At 39.2% G+C, this 25,391-nt stretch overlaps 1 protein-coding gene across 1 annotated transcript; it reads left to right on the forward strand.

Moving 5' to 3' along the window:
- Nucleotides 1-226: 226 nt before the first annotated feature.
- Nucleotides 227-23,625, forward strand: NIPAL1 (NIPA like domain containing 1). The gene is made up of 6 exons (XM_004038639.5): nucleotides 227-349; nucleotides 8,507-8,773; nucleotides 13,570-13,626; nucleotides 16,449-16,539; nucleotides 18,337-18,497; nucleotides 19,019-23,625. Exons 1-6 carry the CDS (start codon nucleotides 304-306, stop codon nucleotides 19,627-19,629), a joined length of 1,233 nt encoding a protein of 410 aa, XP_004038687.2. The 5' UTR covers nucleotides 227-303; the 3' UTR covers nucleotides 19,630-23,625.
- The last annotated feature ends 1,766 nt before the right edge of the window (nucleotides 23,626-25,391 follow it).

Genomic DNA, 25,391 nt, shown 5'->3' on the forward strand with positions numbered 1-25,391 from the left:
TTTCTCTAGTTCGCGGCTCCAGCAGCCGCGCCAAGGGGCAGCTGCTACTCCTGCCAGATACACCAGTTATCACAGGCCGCTCCCAGGCCTGCGGGGGCCCTGAGAATTCGCAACAAGCCCCGGGCAGCAGGGCTCGGCTGGCGCTGAGGCCCCGCCTGGCCATGCCCATTGGCGGAGGCTGCCCCAGGGGCGGGGTCAGGGCGCCCGATTCCCAGACCCCGCAGCCCCGCCCGCCGCGAGTGCGTGTGGAGAGGCCCAGGTGAGGAGCAAGCGCCCGCGTTCCGGAAGCCCGCTCCCGGGGCCATGGGGGCACAGGTGAGGCTGCCACCCGGAGAGCCCTGCCGAGAAGGTTTGTGTCTGCCCTGAGCCGAGGGACCTGGCAGCTGGGTGGCGAAGAGACCGGGTGGGCGGTCCCCGGATACTTGCGCAGACTGGAAAGGGGGGCTGTACCGACTCTAAACGTAGTCGTTCACTCATTCATTCATTCGGTCAGTCGGCCGTCCAGCCAGGCGTTCAACACTTATTTATGGGTGCCTAGGCGATTCGGGCTGTGCTGGAAAACCTGAGTGGAATAAGGCAGGTGGGACTCCCACTCGATTCGCGAGGCCGACCCGTGTAAATTACCGCGTGCTGCGTGTGGGACGGGGAAACTCAGGATGCTATGGGAAGAATCCCGAGTCCCTCTGAGAAGGACGTTTCCTCTGACTCAGGCTCGCTTCCAGAGTCTGCGGCCGATGTCACCCGGTGGGCAGAGGGCGTGTCTGCCTGGGGGGCCCGTGGGAGTTCTGCGCTGCGCCCTGCGCTGGCTCCCGGGGATCGAGCACCGCGAGAGGTTGGGCGCCCGGGGCCGCGGGGGTGGGCGTTGGGCAAGTCTGGGCCGCTCACGTCTCTCCTCTTCCTTGGAAATGAAAAGGTCTCCAAACCCATGAGCCTGTCTGACTCGCTGTGCAGTCACTCTTTGGCTGCTTAAGGCGAGAGCCGTACTGGAGAGGAAACCTGGAACCGGGAGCACTCGTTTGCAGGCTCTTCTTACTGCTTCTCACCAGAGCCCCGTGAAATCTCTGGGCGAGGCTCCTTGCCCTTCGCCAAGTGTTCGCAACACTGGCGGGTTTTCTGCAGTCTCCATACGGAAGGCCCCGATAAAAGTAGGGAAGGGGGTAGGGGGAGCGACTAGAAGGATGTAGATACATTGAAATGATGGTTTTCGCCGTACCAAGGGGAAAGCAGCTTTTTAATTTACCTGATAATGCAGTAAAGGGGAAGGGAGGCAGTGAAAGGCATGGTAAGAACTACTATATATATATACACATATATATAGTTCCCTTACACATATATATATATGTATATACATATACACCTTTGCAAAGGTGCTCGCAACTTCCCTGGTTTCCTCTCCTCTTGACTCTTCCAGCTTATTCCTTTTTAACAAGTGAGCTCGTCCAAACCATGCCAGCAAGGAAGAGAAGGGACACCAAAAAAAGGAGAAAAATGCCTGAACAGTTCACAAGCTATTAAAAAAAAAATTTTAAGGCCGCTGGATCTAGAATTATTTTCTGGTCTTTTTTTCTGAAAAAGAGCAAAAACGCCTGAACAACTCACAAACTATTAAAAAACAAAAATTTTAAGGCAGCTGAATCTAGAATTATTTCCTAGAGAGTCAGGTTGTGTGCCCTTTTTCTAAATGATTTGTAACCCAGCAAATCTGACGGTTACTAACACACCCACCCTTGTTTACCCAAGGATCTGTAAGTAAGGAAGGTATATGAATTACACCCACTTGTTTGAGCTTCTGGATGTTTTTCCTGCTTTGCTTATGCATTGAGTTCCAACAAGAAACATTTAAGCTCCAGGCTTAATACCTGTGATTAACCATGGTAATTAATTGTGTGAAAAGCTGGTGAGAAAGACTTAGAAATCTGAATGCACATTATTAGTAGTGGGAAGAGATTAGGCTTTGGCATCAGACAGTCTGAGCTGTAACTTAGCTTCCTTGAGCATTTTCCTGTCTATAAATTGGGGGTCATCCCTCCAGTTTACAGTTCTGAAGAGTAGGTGCAGGTGGGATTACATATGAACTACACCACTCAGAGCTTGACATGGAGTAAACAAAGACTCAATTTTTCACTTGTTCATTCAAATAACAAGAGTCCCATGTGCCAAGCACTGGCATAGGTGCTAGGATAGAGGGATCTGCAAGACAGTCTGGTCCCAGACTCTAGGACTAGGTTCCTGCTCTCAGGCACCTTACTGTTCAGATGGCAGCTACTATGCAAGAAACAAAGTAATTTAAAAGATCATTATAATAGCAGTAATGTATCAAGAGTGTTGGGATGTTTAGATTGTGTATTCAATGAAAGCCCCTTACGAAAGTGATATTCAAGCTGAGACCCAAATGACAAGGGGTCAGTCATGAGATCTGAAGATAGAACATTCCAGTTGAACTTCCATGAATAAAAAGTTAATTTCATACTTTGGTTTTGACTTTTTTTGTTTTTTTGAGGCGGAGTGCCACTCCGTCACCCAGGGTGGCATGCAGTGGTGCAATTTCAGCTCACTGCAACCTCCACCTGGGTTCAAGCAATTATCCTGCCTCAGCCTCTCAAGTAGCTGGGAATACAGGCACATGCCACCATGCCCAGCTAATTTTTGTATTTTTAATACGGGTTTCACTGTGTTGACCAGGCTGGTCTTGAACTCCTGACTTCAAGTGATCCTCCTACCTTGGCATCCCAAAGTGCTGGGTTTACAGGCATGAGCCACCCCCCACCCCACATTGGTTTTGACTTTTAAAGCTATAGATGCTTCAAAAGAGTCTCTAATCCAAAATTATCTTTAAAAGAAACAAATTCAAATATGTATGAAGGTTGTTATAAAGCTGTAATTAAGCCATATGAGGAAGTCTATTTGATTGGGAACATATGACGGAAAGTGACTGAGAGGTTCCTTTAGATTGGGAAGGCAGGAAAGGCCTCTCTGAGTTGCTTAGTCCTCTCACTCAGAAGAAGCTAGCTATGCCAGCCAGCACTCTGTAACAGGCTCAGGAACAGCTGCTTTTTAAAAGCTTAAGGTGAGAAGGAACTTATTCTATGAAAGGAACAGAAGAAAAGGCAATAGTAGGGAATGAGGTTAGGCAGCTGGAGACAGGATTCCACAGGGCCTTATAGGCTATAGTGGGAATTTTGGATTTTTTTCGGAATGAGAAGGGAAGCCCTTGTGGAGTTTTGGAAGGAGGAATGACAAGATCAGACCTACTTGTCTAAAGGTTCATTTCACCTGATCCTTTTCCCACCTACTCTTTAGCCACATCTCATACTATCTCCCTTTCTGTCACCCTAGGCAACCTGGCTGACCGCAGTTTCTTCAGCCCCTCAGGGTTTCTGCTTTTAGACTTAGCAGAGAGGCTCTTTTGTTTAATCCTGTTTTAAAAAATATATTCCTTGATGCTGCTTTTACTACTTGCTATGGCACTCTTAACATACGTATAGTTATTTGTTTGTTAATCCTATCTGCCCCCACTGGAATATAAGAGAGCGGGACCATTGTTGTATTCATTTTTCTATCTCCAGATTCTAGAAAATGCCCAACAGGTAGTACACGATACATATTTGTTGAATGAAGGAAAAGAAGATTAGTGTTTCAGAGAGGGGTGAGAGGGAGAGTAATGCAATATGATGTCAGAGATGAGCCAGTTTCAGAGCATGAGAAGCTTTAAAGTTCAAAGTTAGTGAGGAGTTGAGATTTTGTTGTAAGTTGAGATGAAAAACCATGACAGGGGACAGGGAGTATTAAGCCAGGGAGTGATATAACCTACTTCCCACTGGTTAGCGTTTGGAGAATAAATTGTAACAGATATAAAGAGATTTCATTCAGTCATTCCTATGCTAATATGAATAGGCAGGTATATCACATATTCTTGCTTAGGTTTCTAGGTCAGCTGAAGGTTGACTGATCTAGATGGGGCTCACCTATATGTCTCTGCTTCAGGCTACATGTCCACCTGGGTTTGGCTCCTTCACGTGGGATGAGCTCAGATCTACTCCATGTGTCTTCATTTGGGTGCTGAGGCTGAAGGGACAGCAGCTCCTCAGGGAATTACAGAGATGCAAATGAGTAAACCCAACCACATAAGCATCTTTGAAATCTAGCTTCATATCACTTCTGCTGACTTCCCATTGGCCACCAACTTACTTCCAGCCCAACATCAGGTGAAGCACCTTTGCCCACATTGGGAAAGGTAAGGGGCTGAATATTGAATGAATAATAATCCAAACTATCACAGTAGAATAGATGGTGAGACCCCCAACTGGAAATATCTTGCGGTGATTAAAAAGGTAGTTTTATACAATCATTGACTTTCTTAAAACCAGATTTCTATTCCATGTAATAAACTGGATAATTTAAATTATTATTTAAATTTATATTATTATTCTCTATAGGCAAATATTTGACAAATTATTTAAAGTGTTTCATCCTTATATAAACATGAATAATAAATTTCAACTGGCATTTTCTTGTACTTTATGTTTTTATTTTTCTGAAATAGAATGCTGGCTGGGAATTGGGTTACTTGGCCCTGGTTTTAGCAGTTACATAACTTTGGCCAGTGTCACTTAATATATTGGCATCAGTTTCTTTAAAATATCTCTCCTCTATCAGTGCCTATGAGTTTAGAACTGGTCCATCAGCAACATTTATGAGGCACCAGTATTGTAAGTAATTCTGAGAACAAACATAGGTTATGATCAAACTTTAGAATCAATGAGTCAAAGTCCCTCATTTTACAGATGCGGAAACTGAAACCAAGAGCCATTACTCAACTTGCCCATGATTATAGATAGTAGATCTTCATTTTTAAATGTTAAAGGTGTGTGTATGTAAACTATTACACCTGTACATAGAAGATAAATATTAGGTTGAAACATATGAAACTACTTGTCATAGGGTTCAAATTGTTCAGTTATCATCAATTTCATATAGTTCAACATAATATAAGAACATTAGAAGTACTGTTTGTAGGACCTGTAAATTACTTAAATATCAATCAACTATAAAACAGAAAAATTAGTTGTGTGATAGTTATACAGTGGAATTCTCTAGAACAGTGAGGGAAAAACAAATCCTGCAGCCTCATGCATCATGTTTTGATGAATCTCAAAAACAAGTCACCTAAGAACAAATTCTTTATCATTACACTTTCATAGGTGCAAAAAGAGGCAAAAGCATTTTCAAGATATATGGAGAAAATCTTTTTTATAAGCAAAAGAATGTTAAAGAGAAAATCAGGATGTTACTAACTCTGAGGGGTGATGCTTTATTTCTTAAACTGGCTGGTTGATACATTGGTGTGTATATATATGTATATATTTATAATATATATTTCCTAAATATTCATTACTCTCTATTTAGAAAAATAACATCAAAGAAGAAATACATGTTCGTGGCTAGCAAGAGTATACTTTGGTACAGTCGCTTTAGAGGACTATTGATAGTGTCTGTTAAAAATGAAGCATAATGAATGGAGTAGATGTTCTCTTTCTGTGGAATAAAGTCTGGATTAAACTTCCTGGAAAATTACTGTGCTTACTTAAATCTTGATAAGCCAATCGTGACTTGAGATGTCTTTGATTCCTTTAAAACACTCCAAATTCCCTGCCCACACACCATCCATTACCCATCTCTCCCCTTCTCCTGTAGGCCACTCCACATCCACTAACCCATCCTTTCTTTCCTCTTTCAGTCATATCTGCTGTAGGCTCTCTCCCTAACATGTTCCCAAAGCATAAAACAATTTAAGTCCTAAGGTCAGTAACCAGACAAGATTTTTATTATTTTTCCTGCCATAAAACTTGGAGCATTCATGCCTGCCAGTTGCAATGAGAACTTGCAAAATGCAACAGTGATCATTTGATCTCCCTTATGACCCTCTGCTCCCACACCCCCTACAATGTCAGAAACATTTTGCTGTATCAACAGCTTAGAAGGAATATTGTTTCACTGGAATGAGATCCACCCACACTAATTTCAGAGACAAAGTTTTGGAGTGGTTATGTTAACTGCATAGTAAATGACATGAATGCAGCCATGGAATTCACTGGTAAGTCAGGTCCGATGTTTTCTTAGGAATGAATGTAATCAAAATTCTTACAAAAATATACTTAATCACTTTCCCTTCTTGGGGCTTAGATGAGATAAACATCGTGTGGAACAAGATTGCTAAGGGCTAGCTTGCTTGAAACTTTGCAGCATCAGCCTGGCCAACGTAGTGAGAGCCCATCTCTACAAAAAAAAAACTAAAAAAATTAGCTGGGCATGGTGGTGCATGCCTGTGGTTCCAGCTACTTGGGAGGCTGAGGTGGGAGGATCATTTAAACCCAGGAGGTTAAGGTTGCAGTGAGCCGTGATGACACCACTGCTCTCAGAAAAAAAAGAAATGAAAATTTGCAGCAGTTAGGATATTTAGTTTTGACTTCGAGTTTATTCTGGATTTCTATTTCTTTGTTTTGTTTTGTTTTTGTTTTTGTTTTTGTGGAGATCTCGCTATATTGCCCAGGCTGGTCTTGAACTCTGGTGCTCAAGCAAACCTCCAGCCTCTGCCTCCCTAAGTGCTGGGATTACAAGGGTGAGCCACCATGTCCAACTATTCTGGATTTCTGAAACAAAGTTGGATCATTTTCAAATTACAGAGATAAATGAAATAATAGTCATGAAAACCTTGAATTCCATTATTTTATTATTTTCCAGACCTGAACTTCATGGGTGTTTCTTAACTTTGCGTGTGGTAAAATTCAGGTGGCTTCATGAAGCTTTGCCAGAGGTACATAGGTCCACTTATGGAAGTCTTGTTGCTAAGACATCATTTGATCAAACTACCTCTTGTTGCTTATATGCCTTCTTAAGATTTTTGAAATGTAAAACTTTTCTAAAAATTGAATTACAAAATTGTTTCTGATTAATTTTCCTTTACCCTCTTTTGTTTAAGGTAATTCATAATGGGAGAATTTGCCATTTTTAAAGGAAAGATGGGAAGACAGAACATCTTGTCACAATGTCACCTTGTTGGTGTCTTTTCAAGTGGAGAACAGATTATAAAAAGTTTCTTAGTTTTTATAATAGTGTAAAACGTTTTCATTTTGTATTTTAGTGTTTAGCCTCAAAATTCCAAGACATTTATAATAGTGGACTTGGTTCAGGGGATTTACATGCTTCTTTGAATCTCATTTTTTAAAAAGCCTAATGATATTTAAATTCTTTTTATTAGATTCTATTTTCTTTAGGAGAAAGTGGATTAATAGACCTGAAAAATCAGGGAAAGTGGTACAGAAAACTAAACCCACTTTTAAAACGTTTTTTGAAATATATAACTCTTCATACCCACCAAATGACTCATACCCCACCAAATGAGTTAGACAGATTTCTTCTTTTTTTTTTTTTGGAGATAGTCTCGTTCTGTCACCCAGGCTGGAGTGCAGTGGCGCGATCTCAGCTCACTGCAGCCGCCTCCTGGGTTCAAGTGATTCTCCTGCCTCCACCTCCAGAGTAGCTGGGACTATAGGCATGCACCACCATGCCCATGCCCCGCTAATTTTTGTATTTTTAGTAGAGATGGGGTTTCACCATGTTGGCCAGGCTGGTCTCGAACTCCTGATCTCACGTGATCCACCCGCCTTGGCCACCCAAAGTGCTGGGATTACAGCCATAATGCTCAGCCAATTTCTTTTTTCTTTTTTTCTTTTTCGAGACAGGGTCTTGCTCTGTTACCTAGGCTGGAGTGCAGTGGTGTGATCGCAGCTCGCTGCAGCTTCATCCTCCTGGGCTCAAGCGATCCTCCCACCTCAGCCTCCCAAGTAGCTTGGACCACAGACGTGCACCACCACGCCCGGTTAATTTTTCAATTTTTTTTATGTAGATGGGGTTTCACTATGTTGCCCAGGCTGTTCTCAAACTCCTGGGATCAAGCAATCATCCCACCTTGGCCTCCCAAAATGCTGGGATTACAGGTGTGAGTTACCATGCCCAGCGAACAGATTTCTTACAATGTGATTTCTAGACTGAGGTTGCTGTGCTTTCTCCCTACATTCAGGCCCCACAAGCCCTGCTTTCCAGTAGCCAGGCTGATAATGCAGAGTGAAGTGGATGTGATGGGCTCTGTTGAACTGTTGAGCACAAGCCGGTCTGAACAGCTATTCGCTGCTCCATCAAGTTGCTGATTCACCAGAACAAAGACATAAGTGTTCCCAGATCGAATTTATAGGGGGAATCCAGGCTTTCATGTGAAATAGCTCATTTTTAAATGATGACAGCTAAACACTTAAAAATCATTTTTAAAAATCTGTGCAAGCCAAATTGACAGTGTCTATAGGCCTGTGGGCCACCTGTTAGGGACTTCCCTACATGTAGTAAAATGTTTCAGTACCATCCACTCAAGGCTCTGTTTCCTGCAGAAAGCCAGTAAGCATTCATACCTCTCCCTTTCATTCCTGACATTCTCTTCTTTCCTTTTTTCCAGGATATGTGCTGTCTCTGGTCTGTCCAAACTCCTCCCAGGCTTGGTGTGAGATCACAAATGTGTCACAGCTGCTGGCTTCTCCTGTGCTCTACACGGACCTGAATTACAGCATAAACAACTTGAGCATTTCAGCAAATGTAGAAAACAAATACAGTCTTTATGTGGGCTTGGTACTGGCAGTAAGCTCAAGTATTTTTATTGGCTCCAGCTTCATACTGAAAAAGAAGGGCCTCTTGCAACTGGCCAGCAAGGGCTTTACTAGAGCTGGTAAGAAACACATGCAACTAATGAATTTAAGTTTCTAACTGCAGAAATGATCCTGTTGTAAGGCCACATCTCAACAGTACTCTTATAAACTTGCTTGTGTAATTATAGTTATTGATTTTTTTCCATATGTATGTTAGAAAAATACTTAGGTCTTTGATTAAAATGAATAGAAAACTCATGGTTAATGAGGGGATAGTCAGGCAGACCTACTCAGCATCTTAAGTGTCACTATAAATAGCAGCCTAATTCCATTGTTATCCGTTTATTGATTTAATAAATATCTATTAGGTGCCAAACACTGCTAGGGAAGGTTCCTGTTCTTGAGAATCTGCTGTGAATAAGCAAGTAAACCTGTCAGCAACAATAAAGAATACATGTACAACTAAGAATTATCCTAGGCTACAGTAATAATAACTCACTGGCTCGGTTTATCTTAGTCTCTATCTTCTTGATGGAGTCAGCTGTGTCTCCCAGTCTCTGATCTCTGCCACCTCTCCAACTTCCTCTTGCTTTTCTCCCCATCACCTACTTTTCTCTTGTTCCTGGAATACATCTGGTTCTGTCCCACCCCCAGGTCTCTTCCCATTGCGTGGAACTCTTCTCCCTTCCCTTCATTGAGCTGACTCATCCTTCAGACTTCAGTGTGAGTAGCATCACCTCAGAAAGGCCTTCCTTGACCATCCTCTCACAGCAGGTCTCCCCACCCCACCCCCGTTATTCTCTGTCATTGCACTAATAGTTTCCCTCACCGTACCTAGGATAATTTTTAGTTGTACATGTATTCTTTATTGTTGCTGATAGGTTTACTTGCTTATTGATAGTAGATTCTCAAGAACAGGAACCTTCCCTAGCAGTGTTTGGCACCTAATAGATATTTATTAAATTAATAAATGGACAACAATAGAATTAGGCTGCTATTTATAGTGACACTTAAGATGCTAAGTAGGTCTACCTGACTATCCCTTCATTAACCATGAGTTTTCTATTCATTTTCATCAAGTATACTATATGATCTAAGCATTTTTCTAACATCCATATGGAAAAAAATCAATGATTATAAATTACACAAGCAAGTTTATAAAAGAGTACTATTGAGAGGAGATTTGTACTATCAGAAAAGAAAACATATGCTGTATTAAAACAATTTGATACTGGCATTAAAGCAGACAAAATCATAACAGATAATTTAAAACTTATAAGTGGACCCAAGTATATATAACAATTGAATTTGTTATTTTAAAAAGCGACATTTCAAAACTGTGGAGAAAGGACAAATCATTCAAAGTATTGAGACAATTGGGAAAAATTAGAGGAGAAAAACATGAAAGTTCTGCTTGACACCATTCAGCAAAATACATTCTAGAGAGGTTAGAATTTAATTTAAAAATAAAATAATTTTTTTTTTTTTTTTGAGACGGGGCTTTGCTCTGTCGGCCAGGCTGGAGTGCAGTGGCATGATCTCGGCTCACTGCAACCTCCACCACCCAGGTTCAAGCGATTCTCCTGCCTCAGCTTCCCAAGTAGCTGGGATTACAGGCATGCACCATCACGCCCAGCTAATTTTGTATTTTTAGTAGAGACGGGGTTTCACCATGTTGGCCAGGCTGGTCTCAAACTCCTGACCTCAGATGATCCGCCCGCCTCGGCCTCCCAAAGTGCTGGGATTACAGGTGTGAGCCACTGCGCCCGGCCAAAAAATGAAATAATTAAAAAAAAAAACAGAACGCTTTTCTAAGCATAAAGACAAATAATTTATTTTATATAAAGGAAGAGATTATCTAGATTGACAAAAAAAATCCTATATGGAAACACTTTAACTGAAACTAAAAAGCAAATGGTATATTGGGGGGAGTATGATGAAATATGTGACAAAGTATAGTTTCATAATATATAAAAAGTGACTGCAGTCAATAAGTAAAAAGGTTAGTACCCTAACAGAAAATAGACATGGCATATAAACAAGAAACAAACAAAATAAGAAATGCAAATGACCAATAAACATACATAAGTAAATATTGTTTCACTAGTACCCAAAGAGATACCAACTAGACAATAGTCAGGTTCAGTATGGTAACATAATTCCAACTTAGTTATTTGCAAATGTAATGACCAATAAACATACATAAATAAATATTGTTTCACTAGTACCCAAAGATACCAACTAGACAATAGTCAGGTCCAGGGTTGTAATATAATTCCAAGTTAGTAATTTGCCAATTTCTTAAGAAGAAAGTCCTAAATAAGCACAGTTAACTACTTTGCAAAATAGTCTTCATAGCTTATATATCCTGTTTAATTATAACAAAATCAATTAGGTCAAATGCAGAGGGCTAAGTATATTAAAATTGATAAGAAAACTCCATTTTCTATAGTAAATATAATGACAAAGTCACAGATTAGAGTAGTAGGAAGATAACCTTTTGAATACCTTAAGAACATTTTGTCCTTTTCAGTAGACAAAACAGAAACTTGATTTCAGCATGACAAGGTAGAGGTTAAGCAGAGTGCATCTGCCCAATGCTTGTTATTCTCTCATTGACTAATCCAAACTCTCAAAAGCTCTTATGTCAACCATCTTCTTCCCTTTACAGTCCTCATTACTACCAATGTAATTTACTATTTATGTTTTCTGTTTTTAATTTTAACCATAGCTGAAATGAAGTATTTATGTCCACACCTCTGACTGACATAAATACGGTGAACCTGGTGATTAAACAAATTTTCCTACAAATTAAGAAAAACTTATGATTTGTGGAAAAACAAAGGGGTGACATGGAAACATCATACAGAAAGTTTTAAGCAATCCTAAGCAAAAAGAGCAAAGCTGGAGGTATCACAGTACCTTCAAATTATACTATAAGGCTATCATAACCAAAACAGCATGGTACTGGTATAAAAATACACACATAGATCAGTGGAACAGAATAGAGAACCCAGAAATAAAGCCACATACCTACAACCAACTGATCTTTGACAAAGTTGAAAATAATGTACGCTAGGGAACGGCTACCCTATTCAACAAATGGTGCAAGGAGAATTGTAGAACCATATATAGAAGAACGAAACTGGACCTTATATCTGACCATATACAAAAACCTACTGAAGATGGATTAAAAACTTAAATGTAAAACCTGAAACTATAAAAGCCCTAGAAGAAAAACTAGGAAAAACTTTTCTGGACATTGGCCTAGGCAAAGAATTTGTGACTAAGTCCTCAAAAGGAAATGCAACAAAAACAAAAATAGACAAATGTGACCTAAAGTAAAAAGCTTCTGCAGAGCAAGAAAAATAATCAACAGGGTGAAAAGACAGCCTGCAGAATAGGAGAAAATACTTGCAAACTAAGCATCTGACAAAGGTCTAATACCCAGAATCTACAAGGAACTCAGACAACTCAACAAGAAAAAAACAAACCCATGAAAAAGTGGGTAAAGGATATGAACATACATTTTTCAAAAGACATGCAAGTGACCAACAAATATATGAAAAAATCCTCAGTGTCACTAATCACCAGAGAAATGCAAATTAAAACCACAATGAGATACCATCTTACACTAGTCAGAATGGCTATTATTAACAAGTCAAAAAACAACAGATGTTGACAAGAATGCAGAGAAAAGGGAATGCTTATACTCTGTTGGTGGGGATGTAAATTAGTACAACCACTATGGAAAACAATATGGAGATCTCTCAGAGAACTAAAAATAGAACTGCCCTTTAATGCAGCAGTCCCACTACTGGGTATCTACTTTAAGGAAAAGAAATCATTTTATGAAAATACACTTGCACTCAAATGTTGATCACACCACTATTCACAACACCAAAGTCATGAAATCAACCGAAGTGCCCATCGACAGAGGACTGGATAAAGAAAAATGTGGTATAATTATATACACACACCATAGAATACTACTTAGCTGTTAGAGAAATGAAATCATATCTTTTGCAGCAACATGTATGGAACTGGAGGCCATTATCCTAAGTGCAGTGACTCAGAAACAGAAAATCAAAAGCTGCATGTTCTCACTTATAAGTGGGAACTAAACCATGGGTACACATGCACATTCAAAGTGGAATAATGGACATTAGAGATTCCAAAAGGTGGGAGGGTAAAAGGGTAGAAGCAGGTGAGGGATGAAATACTACCTGTTGGGTTCAATGTTCACTATTCAGGTGATAGATACACTAAAGGCCAGACTTTACAGTAGATTTATGTAACACAACTACACTTGTACCCCTGAATCTATTTTAAAAATCAGGAAAAATAAAACAAAAATGAACTCCTGATTCATAAAAGAATAAAATGGGTGACAAACAGAAAAATGCAGATTGAAATGACATACCATTTTAAGACTATCAAATTTGCAAAGTTTTTAAAAAAATTGACCTAACTTTTCTGGAGGGCAATTTGGTAATACATGTAAAGTTCTTTAAAAAATGCATTTCCTCCTACCCAACAATTACACTTCTAGGAATTTATCGTGAAGAAATAATGATTCCAGTGTTGCAAAGGTAAATGCATAGGGAGGTTCGTGAGAGCATTATATTTATAACAGAAACATGGAAAAAAATCTAAATGCAATTAATCCATTGGGGATTTGTTAAATCATTGTAAATTGGGGGAAAAAAGCTTTAGAAGAGCTTTGGAAATGACCAAGTAAATAAGCTAAGAGACTTTAGATTTACTGACTTAACTTTTCTAACCATAATCCAGTACGCTTCCTAGAAGTCAATTCTTCAAACCTTCCTCCAGTGTAGAACCCATTTTTTGTTCATTTTTACTTTTTGTATTTTAGGACAAGGTGGACATTCTTACCTGAAGGAATGGCTCTGGTGGGTAGGATTGCTGTCAAGTAAGTTTTTAATACTGAGAATACTGTTTATTTGTAAGATAGTAAATAGATTACATGAAATTTTTCATAATTGGTTAATCTTCCTGTCAAGAATGGAACAAGGATGGAATTTAAGTCTAAAAATTTTTGTGTTAGTCAATATATTGTCCTATATATACTATTATATATAAATAAATTAATTTTTACTCTTATTTCCCACCCCCTGTGCTCTCAGTACTGTCCTGGAATGCAAGGGAAAAAGTTGACCTTTGAAATATTACATTTTAACCACAGACTTCTTGTATTTTCTTCACCATAACAATAGAGAAAAGTACTTTTCTTTCATATTTTCCCACCTCCTAATTTGAACCTGTGACTATTGTAGCTGCATATTTTCTCAAGAAAGAGTACAGTTTCCTTGCCAGGACAACACGGATAAGTGAAAGGCTTCTGTGGCTGCTTGGTACTGAACAAATGGAGAAGAAATGAGGGGTGTCAGCACTCTCCTTCCTCCCAGACCTGCTGTGAGGATTAAATGAGACTTTACAGGATCTGAAAGCACTTTCTAAATGCTAATGTGATGTCCAAATAGAAGGCAGTGTTCATCTCCCTCAGCCACTTTTGCTGACTTCAGTCTCCCCACTAAGTGAAATTTCTTAAATCCCAAAGCAGAGGCTCCCCTCAAAAAGGGCATCATAAATTCCCTCTGTAGCCAGGAGTCTTAAAGCTTCCCTGAATTTCCCCAAACCAAGCAACACATTTCAGTATTTGTAAGATCCTGTTATGAGAAGGAACTGGGTACCTTTTCTTTAATAAATGGTGGAATCTAAAAGGATGATTAATAAAAAGAATTTAAATATGTATAGCCCCTTCAGTTTTTGTTTATTGTGGATTTTTTGGGGTTTTTTTTGTTTTTTGTTTTTTGTTTTTTGAGATGGAGTCCTGCTCTGTGGCCCAGGCTGGAGTGCACTGGCAGGATCTCGGCTCACTGCAGCCTCCGCCTCCCAGGTTCAAGCGATTCTCCTGCCTCAGCCTCCTGAGTACCTGGGATTACAGGCACACACCACCACACCCAGCTAATTTTTGTATTTTTAGTAGAGACAAGGTCTCACCATGTTGGCCAGGCTGGTCTCGAACACCTGACCTCAGGTCACCCACCTCGGCCTTCAGAAGTGCTGTGATTACAGGCGTGAGCCACCACGCCCGGCCACCCCTTCAGTTTTTAGGGTGCTTTTACATCCATTTTCTTTATTTGAATAAAAATTGACAAGGGCTGTCTGGGAAGATTCCGGATAGGTATTTGGATCTTTCTCTTTTTCTGTCTTACTTGCATCTCCCCACCCTCTACCCATACTTTATAATGAAAATATGAGGAGAGTATTATGTGACTACATTTGCAATTTTGTTTTCACCATGTAAAAAAGTTTATGTCAGTATTGAAGAGAGAAAAGCATACATTAGAGATTAAGTAAGTGATATACATACAGTACTTTAATCATGAAGTCGATGTTTTCCTGGAAAGCTATCTATAAAGATAAAAATATAAATAATATAAAGTATCCAAGGAAACCTTAATATTCCAAGAAAACTGCCATGGTTTTTTTTAGACAGAGTCTCGCTCTTGTCATCCAGGCTGGAGTGCAGTGGCGTGATCTCGGTTCACTGCAACCTCCGCCTCCCAGATTCAAGCGATTCTCCTGCCTCAGCCTCCAGAGTAGCTGGGATTAAAAACGCTTGCCACCACACCCGGTTAGTTTTTGTATTTTTAGTAGAGATGGGGTTTCACCATGTTGGCCAGGCTGATCTCGAACGCCTGACCTCAAGTGATCTTCTCCCCTCTGCCTCCCAAAGTGCTGGGATTACAGGCATGAGTCACCATGCCCGGCCTTGCCGTGATTCTTTCGATGAGAGCAATGTCTTAATTATTCTGTTCTGTAAGTTTAGATTTGTTTAATGATGTTTTCCTAATGGTGAATACTCCTATAGATTTGGGGGGATGTAGCGTAGCAGCCAGACAAAGGGAAAAAGAAAAAAATCATGCTGGTGTTCCTTTCTCTCTCTACACTAAGCATTTGCTTGGTGTAGTTGCCAGCATGAAATACTACATTCTGTGGGCAAGTTTCCCACTGTGTTCTGTGAGAATAACTTGGCCCCGGTACCAGAGCCCAGCTCTTGAAGGGATTTCTCTCACTCTAGAAGTTATTTATAGCACACTATATCATGCAAGTCTAGAGTTCCTCAGATAAGAAAAAGATTACATTCAGGAGCATATCATGACTTTAAAACAGCTGCCTGGATCTCGTTAAGCTACTGAGGTACTGTTACTTGCTTGTAGATCACTTACAATAGAGGGATATCTAACTTCATGGGCCTATGGCAGGTATTTCTGGCTATTCCCTACCTACACACCAGATTTAACCATTCTAATTTTCCAAGCTGGTTTTGGTTTCTGTGGGTAACCTACAAAGCTGTAGGTATTCTTGAGCAAGTGAAATAATTCTCTGCTTACTACAAAGCTACCTCTACTAGATTTCATTAGAGTCACCAAATATGTCTTCAATATTGAAGTAGCTAAAAATTTCTATTGAAAGCCATTTAAAGTGAGTACTCATCTGTCACCATTTTTTGCATCTTTTGAGTTTGTATCACCTGGTATTACAGTTTGTCTGCATCTCTTAATATTAATTATCTCCTACCTGCTATAAAACATGTTACATCATTCTTTTTAGCTAGATCTTCCCATGTATTTGGGTTAAAAGTCCACTGCTTTGCATGAGTCATTTGTTTTTCTCTTCTGACAAGTAAGCCCATTTTTTATATCAATATCTCTGCTTGCTTTCTAGTGGGAGCAGGAGAGGCTGCAAATTTTGCTGCTTATGCTTTTGCACCTGCCACCTTGGTCACCCCCCTGGGTGCTTTGAGTGTTCTCATAAGGTATGTGAGCAACAGGGAACTTGGCTTCTGTAGGTATTTTAAGACCAAGATAAACTTAAACCATAATAAACATATGGCTATGGATATCTAAAAGCAAACACACAAATCTAGACCAACCTGGGCTCTAAAAGTCTAGATAAACCCAAATTATTTCTGAGGCTCCTGGGAAGCTTTGGACAAGTCACTCAGCCTCAGTTTACTCATTCATAAAGTGAGAACAATACTTTTTCTTGCCTGAAATCACAAAAATAACTTGAGAAGACTATAAAATAACAGTAGAAATAGGAAATAGACTGTCACATTATTATTTTAAAAACCTAAGACACAGTGAGTTTGATTTCCTACTAACATAAATGTGTTTTACATTTGTAACACTGCAATGAAGCATAGAAGATTTTTTAAATCTCTCATCAGAACAAATTGCCAGAGTCCTGTCAATTCTTTTTCTCATCATAGTGGTTAATGACCATAGTTATCAGAGGACTTTTACAAGCATGGTGTTTTGGTTAAATTTTAACTCTCACTACAATTCTTGCATTGTTTGCTGGATACTTCTGTTTGGAGACCCTGTAGTTTTAATAGTGGAAACAGGAATAATTTTCCTGTTTCATGGAATGTGGATCTAATTTTTCTGAGTTTATTATGATCCCAAATGAATGCGTTTGATAAGCATATACATTTTTGTCTGTTCTTTTCTTGTCTTTTTCTTTTCTATTCATTACCAACCTCTAGTATAAAACTTATGATTGAGCCTACTAAATTCTTTTTAGCTTCTTTATAGGATTGTTATGAAAATTAAGTGAGTTAATACACATAAAGCACTTCAAACACTTGTCTATGCAATGAATAGCTAGTAGTAGTAGTAGTAATAGTAGTATCTTCACTAAGGCTGCAGTCCTAAAAGTGGCCACATGAGGGCAACTCTAGGAAAGTACCTGGTAATTTATCATAATCTTGAGGATAGATGGGTACTTAATTGCCTTCATGGGGATGCCAGAGCATTAGAGGAAGGAGGCTGGCTTGCAGAAACCACAGCAACTGAAGCATTAGCAGTACCGGATAGGTCTAAGTATCAGAGCAGTAACAGGTGGTAAGGAAGTATTTTGATATTTTGAAAGTCTGTATCAAGCTTCTCCAACCCATGGCACATGGGCTGCATGTGGCCCAGGACGGCTTGGAATGTGGCCCAACATAAATTTGTAAACTGTCTTAAAATATTATGAGTTTTTTTTGTGATTTTTTTTCTTTAGCTCATTAGCTATCATTACTGTTACTGTATATTATGTGTTGCCCAAGACAATTCTTCCAGTGTGGCCTAGGGAAGCCAAAAGATTGGATACCCCTGGTCCGTTTGATTGTAGTGGTGTGAACTAGCTGATTATTAGCCCTGAGCAGAGTAATTTTTCTTTAGGAATGTATCTTTCTTGGAAACATCCATGGGCATACATATTCTAAATGTATCATGCCAGTAAGATATAAAAGATTTTCTATTTTGTTTGGCTTTACAGGAAAAGATGGGTAAATTGAAAATGACTTGAGTAGAACCTCTTGTAAGATCACTGGAAGATTATGAGATATAGAATATTATAGCTTTTTAGATATAAAAACAATGAAGCATAATTGATTGCCCGTCAGTTCTGAGTTTCAAACCAATCTAGGGTTTTCAGTGTCATATAGCATATTCCAGTCAGCTGATTGGGATACCTGGTGGCATGTACCACAGTGTGACTTCTGAGCTGCCATGGGATCAAAAGGTAATTGAACTATAGTGATTTTTAATTTTTTCTCTCCCAACAGTGCAATATTATCTTCCTACTTTTTAAACGAGCACTTGAACATTCATGGGAAAATAGGCTGCATATTAAGTATATTGGGGTCAACTGTGATGGTTATCCATGCCCCACAAGAAGAGGAAGTCACATCTTTGCATGAAATGGAAATGAAATTGAGAGACCCAGGTCTGTGATTCAACCTAAAGAACCACTCAAATTCTGCTCCACTTTCTCTCCTCACCAAATAGTATCTGTAATAATATTGTAATAAGCTTTCTACATTGTGGGCCGCATTGTGGGTTGTGAGACACAGTGAGGTTTGATTATTATTTCTCCTGAAAAGATGGCAGAACTTATTTTTGTGTTCATGCTTCCCCTGTTACACAATGAAAGGGAGAGATGGGGATGGTAGAGGCAAAAGACATATATTCAAAATCAAATCTTTGCCACTTTCTTCCTCTGAAAATAAAAAGTTAATCTGATAATATTTGCCCTAGCTCATAGTGGTATTGGTGAGATTTAAATGATATGTTTGTGAAAATCCTTTGTAAAATATTGAGAACTATGCAATAGAATGTTGTTTTTAATTTGATCTCACTTCTATTTCTAAAATACCTATGCTCTTAAACTCATGACTAAAAAAGATTTCAGAAAGGTATAATCCTGTGAGCATTTTCTAAAGTCAAATTCTTTTCTCCTCCTAACAGGGTTTATTTCGTTTGCTGTGATCATAACTGTGATCTCCTTGGTGCTGATTTTGATTGTGGCTCCCAAGAAAGGACAGACCAATATATTGGTTTATATTTCAATCTGTTCCTTGATTGGAGCGTTTTCAGTTTCTTCTGTGAAAGGCCTGGGAATTGCCATTAAGGAGCTGATAGAATGGAAGCCAGTTTACAAACATCCCCTGGTCTTTGTTTTGCTGGCTGTACTTGTGCTTTCAGTAACTACACAGATTAACTATCTCAACAAGGCACTGGACACCTTTAATACCTCTCTTGTGACACCCATTTATTATGTATTCTTCACATCCATGGTAGTGACTTGCTCTGCCATCTTATTCCAAGAGTGGTATGGCATGACAGCTGGAGATATCATTGGGACCCTGAGTGGATTCCTCACTATTATCATTGGCATCTTCCTTCTACATGCTTTTAAAAATACTGACATTACTTGGAGTGAGCTTACATCCACTGCTAAGAAAGAAGCCGTCTCTCTGAATGTCAATGAAAACAATTATGTTTTACTAGAGAACCTGGAGTGTTCAGCCCCGGGATACAATGATGACGTTACCTTGTTTAGTAGAACTGATGACTGAAGTCTCTAGAAACACTGAGTTTTAACCAATATGAGACACACGAAGAGGAAAATGAATGCTTGCTTCTTGGAAGAACTGCTAGGAAAGTTAGCATTTTTGCAGTTCTAACTAATTTAGATGTGAGGCCAAGTAAAAATGCCATTTTTTTGGCCATCGAATTTGAAAATCAAATTGATTATCCTCCAGAATTTCTACAAACTTTGAAATACTCTCTAAGGATCAAAGAAGTCAAAGAGCTATGTGTGTCTCAGAATAATCTCCTTCTTCTGGTCACAATATCTTTGTCTCTGCCAGGTGGCTCTTCATTTCTTTGGTGGCTATTTTTAGACTTACAGTCATTCACCAATATACAGTTAGCAGTGTTCTGATAGACACAGTATCAGTCATATTCTCCGTTGAGTCATAATTTCAAACTCAACAAGATTTCAGAAAGGTATAATCCTGTAATTTCTCATATTAAAACTGAGAAGAGAGGCCAGGCACGGTGGTTCACACCTGTAATCCTAGCAGTTTGGGAGGCCAAAGCGGACAGATCACTTGAGCTCAGGAGTTCGAGACCACCCTGGGCCACAAGGCGAGACCCTGTCTCTACAAAAAATACAAAAATTAGCCAGGCGTGGTGGCACACGCCTGTAGTTCCAGCCACCTGGGAGGCTGAGGTGGGAGGATTGCTTGAGTCTGCGAGGTTGGGGCTGCCGTGAGCCCAGATTGCGCCATTGTGCTCCAGCCTGGGTGACAAAGCAAGGCCCTGTCTCAAAAAAGAAGAAGAGAAAGGGCCAGGGGCTTTTGCTTTAAAAAACTTTTTTTAAAACTGAGAAGTGAAATCACGGGTGCTTTGTTCTTCCTTCTGTACCTCCTTCTTAAACTAGATAGCTAATTAGTTATTTTAAGAAAAAAGAAATTTTAAAAAAAAGCCTGCTTTATTTGTTAGTGGGCTAGAATACACAAGACACACCCACCCATGAAGAGTTTATGAATTGTAACTTATTGACATTATCATAGGAATTTACTACCAGTTAAAGAGGGAGAACGGAGGAAGAGAAAAATACTTCAGATAAAGGAAAAAGTTTTCTTCTCACAAAAACACAGACACGCGATTGTTTTCACAGGTTCCATTAATTAACTCAGGTCTGGAAGACATAGGACAAAATGGAGTTTCTGAAGAAGTCCAGGTGAATTCAGCTTTGGAGTCACTTATGTTCATTTTTTTTCCTTTTCTTTTACTATTATCCTAAAGTTTATTTTTCTTGTTGATATAGAGATTTTTGTAAAAGATTGCTACATTATTTCAGGATTATATCCTACATTTCAATTGCTCTCAAATGTTTTATCCCTAAAGAGTGAGTTTTCCACAGACTGTTTGGAAGCAACTAGAAAAATCTTTGTGAAAAATCTGAACAAATTATCATAATGGCTCTCTTGAAATTTTGCACTTTCACCCTTATTAAGGAAATTATAATTAGTTACTAACCTTTAAAAATAGGTATATTCTAATAAGATAGAAAGTTAACTTCCTGGCAAACAAAATACTAAGATCTCAGGGGCTACTGCAGGAAAATACCTTTTTTGCACATTAAAATGTTTATAAAATTTTCCCCTCTCATTTCAAATGCATGGCAGGAATAACATTTTTGGTGGTCTTTAATGTGATGGACAGATTTACTGTCACTTATTGATTTTATGGAAAATAAATTGGCTATCTTATTTTTATACTAATCTTATTTTTCTCAAAACAAAAATCCTAACCAAAAAGTTGTCATTAAAAAAAAAAATTCAGGTAGACTGAATGTTTTTCTGCTCTAACCTTAAATGTTATTAGGTTTGGTTTTTGTTTCTAAGCTACTTCAAGACTACCCGAGGTAATAATGGTAAACTTTATTATTCAGAATTCGATTAAACTAACTTCAGCATTTCCGCAGTTCTATTAAACAATGACTGATGTTCACAATGACAACCTACCTGAGATGGCTGCAAGGCCCTAATGTTCCATTATACATTATAGTCTTTTCAGCATAGTTTAGTGTTGAGTGCAATTCTAATGCATTCTACGTTTTTGAAAATCGATAATCCATGGAAGGTCCATGGGTTGATACCTCAGGTCAAAAATGTGTTTACTCTGTTGATTGCTGTTTCACTTTACTTGTATATCAGATATATAAGCTATGAACACAAGTTTGTAGTAAAAGTATCTTCTGTCTGGGCAATGGCTCACACCTGTAATTCCAACACTTTGGGGGGCTCAGGTGGGAGGATTTCTAGTCCCCAGGAGTTTGAGACCAGTCTGGGCAATAAACTAGACCCCATGTCTCTAAAAAATGTAAAAAACATCAAGAGGCTGAGTCAGGAGGATCATTTGAGCTTAGGAGTTCAAGGCTGCAGTAAGTTATGATTGTGCCACTGCATTCCAGCCTGGGTGACAAGAGTGAGACCCTGACCCAAAAAAGTATCTTCTGATAAAGTGGCATTTGAAAATTGCAGAAATTTTAATATTTTTTCTTTTAATATTAAGAACTTTATTGATCTCTGTAGGACACCTTGGTGAGGAAATTAATGGCACTTTTCTTGACATCCAACCTGGGACTCTGGTGATTCTGTGTTCTGGTGAATTTAAGTTTCAGACATTTCTTTGTGTCACCTTTTACAAGGTGTTTGCCCTTGGTACGTTATGACCAGGTCAAAGGTTCCCAAACACGAGGCTCATTGTGTACCCTGGACAGGAAATTGAACTGATGTTGACATGTATGCATGCCCAGGAGGAAGACTGGGAAAGATTTAATGAGTTGAAGTATGCTGAGAAACAATGAATATTTGAAAACTGTCTACGTAAAAGTTACTGATGCACATGCATTAAAAAAAAAATGTTATTGCAAATCTAACACTAAAAAATTTTTGACTGGGTGCAGTGGCTCACACCTGTAATCCCAGCACTTTGGGAGGCTGAGGCGGGTAGATCACAAGGACAGGAGTTCAAGACCAGCCTGGCCAACATGGTGAAACCCCGTCTCTACTAAAAATACAAAAATTAGCCAGGCACGGTTGCGGGTGCCTATAATCCCAACTACCCCGGAGGCTGAGGCAGGGAATTGCTTGAAGCAAGGAGGGGCAGGTTGCAGTGAGCCAAGATTGTGCCAGCACACTCCAGCCTGGGTAACAGCAAGACTCCATCTCAAAAAAAAAAAAAAAATCCCAAATATGAAGATATTTTCTAAGGAAGAATAAAATGCTGGACCCCTATATTCAGACTATTAGTCTTAACTGGTAGTTTATGTATATATTTTAATACTTTGTCATCATGTACATATCTTAAGATTTATTGTGTGAATATCTGCATGTGTGTTATTAAGGATTACAAAGTTGTGCTCACACAGGACAAATGGAAAGATTTTCCTACTTCTGTAAAGATAAGTTTCATTATACTTTTGTCTTACAATTTTATTCTTAGGTCAATGGTTATTTATTATAAGTTCAGATTGCACAATTTTCATAAGACCCTTTGGATTTAGCACATGAAATTAACACATATTTTAAAGTATTAAATACATGGAAAGCATCTGGCATTATGCCTGATAATAGGCACTTAGTAAAATGTACTTTTCTTTGAATCAACATTTGAATTCTTACAGTCTTGTCACTAGAGACTTAAGGACCATTGAGTGCCTGTTTTTATACATTCATCTTTTCTCAATTTGTCACATCTCATTTTAAATAATGCAAGTGAAAGTGAATTCATCATACTATCTCAACACCAATACAAAATTATTCCAACAAAAATATTTTTCTTAATAAAACCAGAAAAACTGAACTAAATGCTATTTAGCCCTGCCAACAAAGCTTTGTGGAAAAATATATGAATATATGAAATGTTCTCAAATATTTTGAATAAACTGTTCATGAAGCCTTATATTTTGCAAGTGTTTTTACTGTTGATTTTAGAAAGTTTATAAATCTTAAATGTTTGTATATTTTTCATTTGCAATAAAATGTTATTTAATTATGCTTTTGAGTTCAGTTTTTAGTTTATAAATGTTAAGCATATGTAATGGCAAAACTATTCCCATTTTGTTTTGAGATTAAAAGGAAAGTTTCAGGCTGGGCCGGTGGCTCATGCCTATAATCTCAGCACTTTGGGAGGTCGAGGCGGGCAGATCACTTGAGGTCAGGAGTTTGAGACCAGCCTGGCCAACAAGGTGAAACCCTGTCTCTACCAAAAATATAAAAAATTAGCTGGGTATGGTGGCACGCGCCTGTAATCCCAGCTACTTGGGAGGCTGAGGCAGGAGAATTGCTTGAACCTGGGAGGCAGAGGTTGCAGTGAGCTGAGATCATGCCACTGCACTCCAGCCTGGGCAACAGAGGGAGACTCTGACTCATCTCACAAAATAAAAAATGTTTCAGTGTTTCAAAAAAAAAAAAAAACTGCACTGATGTTAATGTTGCTATTTCGTTTCCCTTGAAATTGAAATTTGTTTTTAGAAGGCTCTCTGCAAGACCATCTCCCATGTAACAGCTTAAACAAAAGCAACTGAACAGAAGAAACTCTTATCCTTCAAATTGAACAAAAGCTCAAAGCTGTCAATAATAAAATCATCTCCCCTCAGAACAATAACTAGTATAAATATATTTGGTACCATGCTTTATAAACCCTCAGTGAGTTTTCTTCTAGCTCTGTGGAACTACAGCTTTGCTTCATGGATTAGCCACATCATGTTATAAATTTTCTGTTTTGGTTTGAATTCCTGTTTGAGAACAACACCCTCAATTGTTTTAAATTCATAAAAATTCAAAAAATTATCTAGGGGCTGGGTGCAGTGCCTCAAGCCTATAATCCCAGCACTTTGGGAGGCCAAGGTGGGAGGATAGCTAGAGGCCAGGAGTTTGAGCAAGGCTGGGCCATAAAACTAGACCTCGTCTCTACAAAAATTTTTAAAAACATTAGCCAAGTGTGATAGCATGTCCCTGTAGTTCCAACTACTTAGGAAACAGAAGTAGGAGATTCCCTCGAGTCCAGGAATTGTAGGCTGCAGTGAGCTATAATCATGCCACTGCACTCCAGCCTGGGCAAGATCCTGTCTTTAAAAAATCAAGCAAAAGAGGCTGGGCCCAGAGGCTCACACCTATAATCCCAGCACTTTGGGAGGATGAGGCGGGCGGATCACCTGAGGTCAGGAGCTCAGGTGAGTTTCGTCCAGCCTGGAGGTTTCATCATGGCCAAGATGACAAAACCCTGTCTCTACTAAAAATAGAAAAATTAGCCGGGTGTGGTGGCACGTGCCTGTAATCCCAGCTACTTGGGATGCTGAGGCAGGAGAATTGCTTGAACCCGGGAAGCGGTGGTTGCGGTGAGCCGAAATTGTGCCATTGTACTCCAGCCTGGGCAACAAGAGTGAAACTCCATTCTCCAAAAAACAAAACAAACCAAAAAAAAAAAAAGAGAGAGAGAGAAAACCTCTGCATTACCTCTAGAATGGGTCCTGGGTAATGACATATGGCTCCTCCCTGAGTCAATTGTGCCTCGCAAACATTCAGAAAATAAACTCAAGCATGCCCCATAGCTCAAGGCCAATAACACAGATTGTTTCAGGAATGGGCAAAATAGCCTTCTAACTGCCCAATGGGTTCAACCTTGCCCCACTGACTAGACAGAGCCAATTTATCAAGACAGGGAAATTGCAATGGAGACAGTTATTCATGCAGAGCTGGCTAGTGCAGAGACAGGAGTTTCATTATTACTCAAATCAGTCTCCCCAAGTATTCGGGGATCA

Source organism: Gorilla gorilla, chromosome 3, assembly GCF_029281585.2.
Source record: "Gorilla gorilla gorilla isolate KB3781 chromosome 3, NHGRI_mGorGor1-v2.1_pri, whole genome shotgun sequence".
NCBI lineage: Eukaryota > Metazoa > Chordata > Mammalia > Primates > Hominidae > Gorilla > Gorilla gorilla.